The sequence below is a fragment of the Grammomys surdaster genome, unplaced genomic scaffold, assembly GCF_004785775.1.
Source record: "Grammomys surdaster isolate TR1022 unplaced genomic scaffold, NIH_TR_1.0 126187, whole genome shotgun sequence".
NCBI classification, from domain to species: Eukaryota; Metazoa; Chordata; class Mammalia; order Rodentia; family Muridae; genus Grammomys; species Grammomys surdaster.
In genome coordinates this window covers 2,559,522-2,567,740 of record NW_021620993.1, presented here as the reverse complement: position 1 = coordinate 2,567,740, position 8,219 = coordinate 2,559,522, and the positions used below count along the sequence as shown (strand labels likewise).

Here is an 8,219-nt window from a genome sequence, read left to right as displayed (position 1 = left end):
TGTGTGTGTGTGTGTGTGTGTGTGTGTGTGTGTGTGTATGTGTGTGTGTGTGTGTGTGCGCACACACACTAATGAGATGTTCTTGGCACAGTCCTAGAGTTTAATGTTGGGCCAGAGAGATGATTTTGTGGGTGAAAGCAATTGCTTTGTAAGACTAGAAATCTGAGTTTGATGTCAGAACCCATGGGGGATGGAAAGAGAGAACCAGTCCCACAGAGCTGCTCTCATGGCTTACTCACGTCCTGTGACACATTCACCCACACCCCATCACCCATTCACACACAGAATGTGTGTTCTCTGGACTAGGCAGGAATGTTCCTTCTTTCCACACAGGGTTTCCATGGGGAAGGATTATTTATACACGACACCTCAAGGAGGAAGTGGGAAGTATTTGGTGGGTTCAAAAGCAGGAAGTGAGCAGTACAGCTTAGTTGTCCAGCTGCTTTCTCTCTGGGACAGCATCTTCATGGGAAGCCATTGACCTAGTGTGCTCTCAGCACAGTGAACAGACAACACAGGCTCTGCTTCCATGGGGAGGCTGACATGGTCAATGACGAGGTGGGTGACTGAGTCAGCTCTGGGATTCAGCGTTAGAAAACATCACCCTCCAGGCCAACATCATTTCTAGAACTGCAGTCACTCCAAGCTCAGGAAGGATCATTGGGTGCTCTGTGTGGCTCTTCCATACCCCAACATGGAGGTGAGGAATGGTTCTTGCTTCATTGGGGCTGTGATCCCAAGTAACCAATGAGATGTGGGGCCAACTTCTTCAGGAGATATAAGGTTGAGACTGTTTATCTATAGATACCTCCTACCGACACTAGCCAACTTCTCCTTCCCTGCTGTATCTAATAAACATTCTGATGGAGGGCACCTACTACCACCAGTAACCAGGAACCTCAGCATGAGTACAACCCCAGTTGGTCCCAGCTTCCCAGGACATGTGTTTGACCTTTCTTCATTCCCTTGCTGTCCCTAGTCAGGGTTCCAGGAGCCAAGCTGCAGGTCAGCATGAGTGTCCTTTTTACATATGCATTTACACTTTCACAGATTGTCACCTGTGTTCAAATGTATACTATAAAATCCACTTTATGCATTAAAGAAAAATATTTTATGCATAGCATGATATGTTTTATTATTTCAACAGTTTACTGAGTTATCTTGAGATACAGGCTAAAGACTTACATGCTCTTGTTTGGAAAGAATCTTCTGGTATAATTCATCATCAGGCTTCTTTTTAGGAAAAAAATCCAGGAGGCATGCCTTAAGAATCTGAATGAACATCTGTTGGCATAAGGGAAGTGTCAGAAGAAACATTTGAGTAGTGCCCCACCCCCGATATCATTCTTGCTGAAGGAAAGGACCTATATATAAAAGATTATATATCATGGCAGTGGGATGTTCCGGGTTCAACAAAGCTTCTAAAGAATATTTCTCATCTTCTTCCCTTTCTTTTTCCCTTCTCACCACTTTGCTACTTTCTTCTCCCTCTCTCCTGACTCTCCCATCTCCATACTATTCACTCAGTGCCTACCTACACAGTGCAGAGCCCTTCATGCGCCACCCCCATTTCCACATGGAGACTTGCTTCCTTGTAAGAGAGTTAGAGACACCTTTACAGAATCAATGTGCAAAGCCCTCCTGGATTCCTGTCTCTACTGGAAATACCCCTTAAACCAAGAAGGGCCCTCCTAGAATCGGGGAATCCCAGGCAACCCCAGTGGGTACCATCTCCATGGTATCTAGTCACTCCACTGCGGTGGTATTACTAGCAAGGCATCATCATAGACACCACCGTGGTGAGCATTCACACAGGGGCTGGGGCCAACATGCTCTCTCTAGGACAGATTCCCAGGGGAAGAGCCACCGGTCCTCTGGGCATCACATGCTTGGTTGTCTAAGAATCGCTCCTACAGTTTTCCATTCCCTCGGTGATGTGTGTAGACTCTGGCCTCCCCACAGCCTCAGCTTGCTGCTGTTGCTGATATCTGTAGTTATTAGCTTGGTGTTTTTTCCCCAAAACAGTGCTCTCTCCTGAGTCCTTAGTAGGTGTAGCCTGAGCCCTCAACTCATCTCTAGATGGCTCCCATTCCAGCTAAATGGCAGTCCATGTCCTGTCAGTGTCTCCAAATGCATCATCACATACAGCACTTCTGAAGGTGACACCACACACAGAGCCCCCAAATACATCACCACACACAGAGCCTCTGGATCATCACCACATACAGAGCCTCTGGATCATCACCACACACAGAGCCTCTGGATCATCACCACACACAGAGCCTCCGGATGCATCGCCACATACAGAGCCTCTGGATCATCACCACACACAGAGCCTCTGGATCATCACCACACACAGAGCCTCCGGATGCATCGCCACATTCAATTCCCAGAAGTCACTGCATGACTCTCTGGTTTTCGTGTCTGTGCCCCTCACACATCTGGGGCTCTGTGAACACAGGGATTCTTATATATTTATCTGGTCCCCAGCTCAGGAAGAGAGAGCAAATGTCTCCACATACCAGGTGTTTCTCCTGCCTCAGCGCCGTGTCTACCTGAAGTAGGTCTTTCAGGTGAAGGCTGCAGACACACAGGTCAATATCTACACTGAGAGAAGCAGACAGGGGTCAAAGAGTCAGAAGGCAGGGTGAAGACAGAACCCTGGTCTCTACTTGGTTTATGTGGTGGCCATGTCCCCTAGTTCATGTTCTTCACAGACACTCAGGGTTAGAGAAGTCCAGGCTACTGCTGGATGCCTCAGCTGAGGAACTGCAAGTATCAGGACACAGCTTCTGGAACATTGAAGACAATGTAGCCAGAGGGAGAGAAAGCCAGCAGAACAGGCTTGGTGTATCCCCTCTAGAATCTGTCACTTCTGTCACCATAGGCCTTTCCTCAGCATAGATAGCTTTAGGCCTGCATGACAGGCAAGAGGTTACCACAGGCCAACTTTCCTCAGCACAGAGAGTCTTAGGCCTGCATGATGGGTAAGGAAGAGACTCAGAGAGCAGAGGACCAGGGCTATCAGGCACAGATACTGGTTGCCTCAGAGACCCTTTTCTTCCTCAGAGACAAAAATGCGTTTGGATAAAAACACCTATCCACACTCTTATGAGGTCTGTAAGTGCAAATGTGAGACTGTGGTCCACTCCAGTCTCTCTCAGCCCAGGAATAACCCAATGGCAACAGGCCCCAACCCTACTCCTTCCTATTCTTGGGCTAGGGCTGTCCTCTGTTATTTGAATGAGAATGGTCCTGTAAGATCATATGTTTGAATACTTGGTCCACAGTTGGTAGAACTGTTTGTGAAGAATCAGGAGGTGTGGCTTTGTTGGAGAAGGTGTCACTAGAAGCACACTTTGTGTTTTCAAAAGCCTATGTCATTCCTAATTCCCTCTCCCTCTTCCCTACAGATAAGGATGTTAAGCCTATTGTTCTAGTGCCATACCTGCCTGCCTGCTGCCATGTTCTCCACCATGATGATTATGGACTCTGACCATCTAGAACATTAAGCTCCAATGAACTCTTTCTTCTATAAGTTGCCCTGGTCATGTATCGTATCTTAACAGTAGAAAAGTAACTAAGACATCCAGGGATTCCTGGAACTTCAGAGCACAGAGGACAGAGGACAGCTGCCAATCATACCTGTGTCAGTAGACCAAGAAGTGAGTCTAGTGACTTGTCACCTGTGCCTCAAAGATAAGGTGTCTGGAACAAACCTGGCTTATCACTCACAGTGGTGTGACCGTTTTCAAGTTACTCAGCTTCTCTGTGTCTCTTTACAAAGTAGGGACATACTGACTAATTTTTAATGGGTCACTAAACTGGTCCAGTCTCCTTTTGCTGTACAAAAGAGGTACAGCCATGAGCATCAGCGATCAGGCACTCAGGTTCCTGGGACACTTTTGCAGGTGCCGCAAGCTCTGGCCCAGACTCCCAGAGCATTTGCTGCACTACAATTTATGGGATACATCAGTGGTTAAACACCACTCCTTTGTCACCTCACTCTGGGGCTCAGGAATGGCTCTGATACTGTGCTTCTGTGTGCCTACAGCTGAGTTATCTAACATTTCTGAATCTGTCTCCTTTGTACCAACCACTGAAGCTCCACTATCCCGAGGTCGCTCCTTACCTCTCACAGGCCAGAATCTCGGGGAAGCTGCCCACCCGGAGGAAGGCACACTGGAGGATTCTGTCGTCGCTGTAGGTTGACCGCATGCTGGAGGAGGAGCTGCCATCCTCCTTGCCAGCTTGGCTCAGGGTGCCCAGGCTGCTGGCTGGTGAGGTCTCTGCTGGCTGGTGGGGCAGGTGGGGCAGGATGGTAGTTGCCTGTGTCAAGTTTTCATGCAGCGATGGGTGGGAGGATCCGTCAGCCAGAGGCTGCCAACAGAAGGAGAACTGACTGAGCTGACCGCTGGGGTGAGTGTGCACACACCAAACTTCAGTCCCAGGACCATGGTCAAACCCACCCCTGAGGGACAGAATCATGGCCCATTTGTTCTCATACTTGTCTCTAGGAGGTTGGCTCTCTGTACCAGGCTCCTACCCTGGAACCATTAGGATCTGTCTCCAAACACCTCTGTGTTCAGCTCTCCTATCTGCATAGCCCATGGTGACTTCTGGAAAGCAGCCTTCCCTCTCTTGTCTCCTCTGTGGCTGGCTCAGCTCCAGGAGCCCCTTGGACTATTTGTGCTTAGCACTTATCCTGATGAAGGACATTCTTGCCAGTCTTGATAGTTCCAACTACTCTGACAGGCCTTTATCTCCTAACTAAGCCCAGTGTGGTACTAGTCATGGTCTGATCTCTGGAACGATTAGAAGTGTTCAGCTCAGCTCTCTGTCTAGGCTTTTCCATTGCTGCTGGGCCTACACTGGCTAAACTGGCCTGTGCTCCAGACCTTCTCCTCATGTGCTGTTCCTGGGGCATCCCAGATTCAGTTGCCCAGTTGGAATCTGCTTTTGCTGTGCCTTGCTTTCCTTGAGGTCTGCTGGGTCCCTGAAGTTCCCGACAATTTCTCTGTGGCCTGCTGCCTGACAATGGGAAGAAATTCAGGAAATCCACTGGGCCTGTGCCTTTGTGCTGCCATATCTACATAGAAGAGCCTTTTGTCCCACTGACAGACAGCAAGGAGCTGAGTGAGCTTTTAACAGTATACTAGGGAACAGGTCAGTCAGCCATGATTATAACTGGCCTGGCAGAGGTGAAAATCTCCTCTAACACTCTCTCCTCCCTCTGTGAGTGATTGGTGTGTGTGTGTGTGTGTGTGTGTGTGTGTTGCACAAAGGTCATTCCTAGGGTGCTATTCACCTTGCTTTTGAAGCAGGGTCTCTTATTGGCCTGGTACTCACAGATTGGTCTGGGCTGGCTGGACAGTAAGCCCCAGGATCTGTCTGCCTTTGCTTCCCCAGTGCTGAGCTTCTAAGTGCACATCACCATGTCCAGCCTTTTAGACACGTATTCTTGGGACTTGTTTTCAAGGTACACACTTTCCTGACTGAGCCATCTCCCCATTTAGAGTATTAAAACAAGGATGCTCAGGAAATTAGAATTTCTCCAGAAAATCTCCACTAGGAGGAGGAAAAGGTTAAAGCCATCAGGGGGAGGGTTGTCTCTCAGAAAGAGTCATACAGTTCTGACCACCCGTCAGACCTGGCAGAAGGATCAGCAATGTCAAGGCCACACCTTGATTAAGACTGCACAGTTATGCAAACCTCTTGTCCTTCTGTTTGAATATAAGCCTCACGTCAGAACTCTAAAGATAGACTTGCTGGGTGTGAGGTGGGGATAGTCTGTGTGTGTGTGTGTGTGTGTGTGTGTGTGTGTGTGTGTGTGTGTGAGAGAGAGAGAGAGAGAGAGAGAGAGAGAGAGAGAGAGAGAGAGAGCACCTCCTTATTTCACTCCCCAGTGTGACCACACTGAATACACGCCCTTTCTCTGCTTTTCACTACTGTTGACTCCTTAACTGGGCTCCTGAAGATGGATAAGTCCAGCTTCTTAGGCCTGCCAGAGGCCAGGATCTGACCAAAACAACTCCAGCAGCACAACCAGATGCTGCTCATCACGAGGCTTCCATAGGGAGAGAGTCTGGAAACACCCTCTTGGGCTGGGCAGTCTTGTGCTGACTGAGCAAGTTCTGAGTCCTTCTATACACTGTCTTGCCTGAAGTCCAAACAGCTGGCAAGCCATAAGACTCTCACCCTGCCCCCTATTTCAAAGCATAGCAAAAAAGGGCCATGAAAGAGATGCTGAGGCAGGAGTCAGGATAGCATCCTCCAGACTCAGGGTCTATCTATCTGAGTAACAGGATGTCAGCCCTCCTCCAAACACTCTGGGCCAGAACACTGTCCTCAGGCCACTTTATGGGCTCAGTTCCTCCCTCTATTATGGCTGCTCTCTGTACAAAGACTCCAGTCAAGGGGCCCTGGTCACAGTCATTGGTGCAAGACCTATTGTCACGAGTGGAGGGTAGAGCTGGCTTCCTCCTGAATGTGACCTTGAGTAGTCTGTTCAACTTTTGGGAATGCTGCAAAGAAGACATGCTTGATATGTGACAATCCCTCAGCCCTGCATGAGTGTCTAGGAAACACAGCATCTGGCATTAACCCTTAGCCATATGGATAGAGACAGAAGCTGGGCCTGAGGCACTCATCCAGTCAGTGCCAGAGAGTCAGTGCCGTAGCTCCCACTACGGGGGAGCTGCTCTCCTTGTAGATCAAGTAGCTTCTGCAACTCCTGACCTTGATGTGGCCCCCTTGTGACCCACACAGAGTCAGCTGGCTCTCATGTTTTGATCTGTTACAAAGCAAACTTTCAGACAGAATGGGAACCCATATCTGATCCACGCCCTTGGATCCCCATGGAGCCCAGTACATCATGGAGTAAACTTCACTAATAAAATGGAGGAACTTGGAGTGCTCACCCGGAACTTCTGGTTGATGGGATAGACAACTCTGGCTTTCAGTGCAAACGCTGTGATGTTGCCACTCAAGGATGGCTCACACACCTGCAAAGATGTAGCAGCACAGTGAACTTCCTGTTGCATTAAAGACAGACCGTCACAACTCTCCAAAATGCCACACCCCACCTGCAACAATGGCCCAGGAAGGAACCCTGACAGGCGCATTTGGATCCTTGCAAGGACAGATGGCTAGGTGATGGATTGGTAAATAGTGGATGTAAGACTGGACAGAAGGATTAAGGAATGAGAGCGTGGATGTATGAATGAATGAAGAGATGGGTGGATGGACATATGAGTGGATGAATATATGCATGCACACACATATGTGTGTATATGTATGTGTGTGTGCATGTATGTGTGTGCACAACACACATATATGATGGGTAGACAATGGACATATATAGTTCAATGGACAGATGGGTGGAGGGACAGATGGGCAGGTGGATGATGAAGGGAGACATAGGAATACATGTATGTGTATATGTGTCATAGTTACTTTTCTTTTACTGTGATAAATGCCATGATCAGAATAACTCGGGGAGAAAAGAGTGAATTTCACCCCAAATATTACAGTCATCACTGACATGAGTCAGGACAAGAATCTGGAGGCAGGGACTGATGCAGGGGCCATGAAGGACCACTTACTGCCTTGCCTTACAGAGTTTGCTTATCCTGCTTTCTTACACACCCAGGACCACCAGGGTTATTGACACACACACACACACACACACACACACACACACACACACACACTCCCCACAGACTTGGCCAATCTGGTGGGGGTCATTTTCTCAATTGAGATTCCTGCTTTCCAAATGGCTCTAGCCTGTGTTAGGCTGACATAAGACTAGTTAGCACAGTATGTATAGTTGGCTAGATGAGTGGATGGAGCATGGACTTCTGCATGAATATGTGGAGTATGGATGAATAAATAGATGAAGTACTTTGATTACTGACTGAATGAGTGAGAAGACTGGTAGATGGGTAGATTCATGAATAGATGAATAGGTAAGTAATAGGTAAATAAATGGATGTGCTGATGGACAGATGGATATATGAATGGATGTACATATGTGTGCACAAACATGTGTGTGTTTATGTATATATATGTATGTGTGTATATAGGTACACATATATGTATCTGTGTATATAGGTATACATATATGTGTGTGTGTATATAGGTACACATATATGTATCTGTGTATATAGGTATACATATATGTGTGTGTGTATATAGGTACACATATATGTGTGTGTGTA

The 8,219-nt window shown here is 47.8% G+C and overlaps 1 protein-coding gene across 1 annotated transcript in view; it reads right to left on the bottom strand.

The window, feature by feature from the left end:
- The window catches only part of Evc (EvC ciliary complex subunit 1), a 41,027-nt gene that overhangs the window by 24,248 nt on the left and 8,560 nt on the right, over nt 1-8,219 (bottom strand). Inside the window, exons 3-6 of the mRNA XM_028758223.1 lie at nt 6,921-7,004; nt 4,133-4,380; nt 2,523-2,607; nt 1,186-1,284 (exon numbers count right to left, since the gene is read on the bottom strand). Coding sequence (XP_028614056.1) covers nt 1,186-1,284; nt 2,523-2,607; nt 4,133-4,380; nt 6,921-7,004 — 516 coding nt within the window. The remainder of the gene's footprint in view (nt 1-1,185; nt 1,285-2,522; nt 2,608-4,132; nt 4,381-6,920; nt 7,005-8,219) is intronic.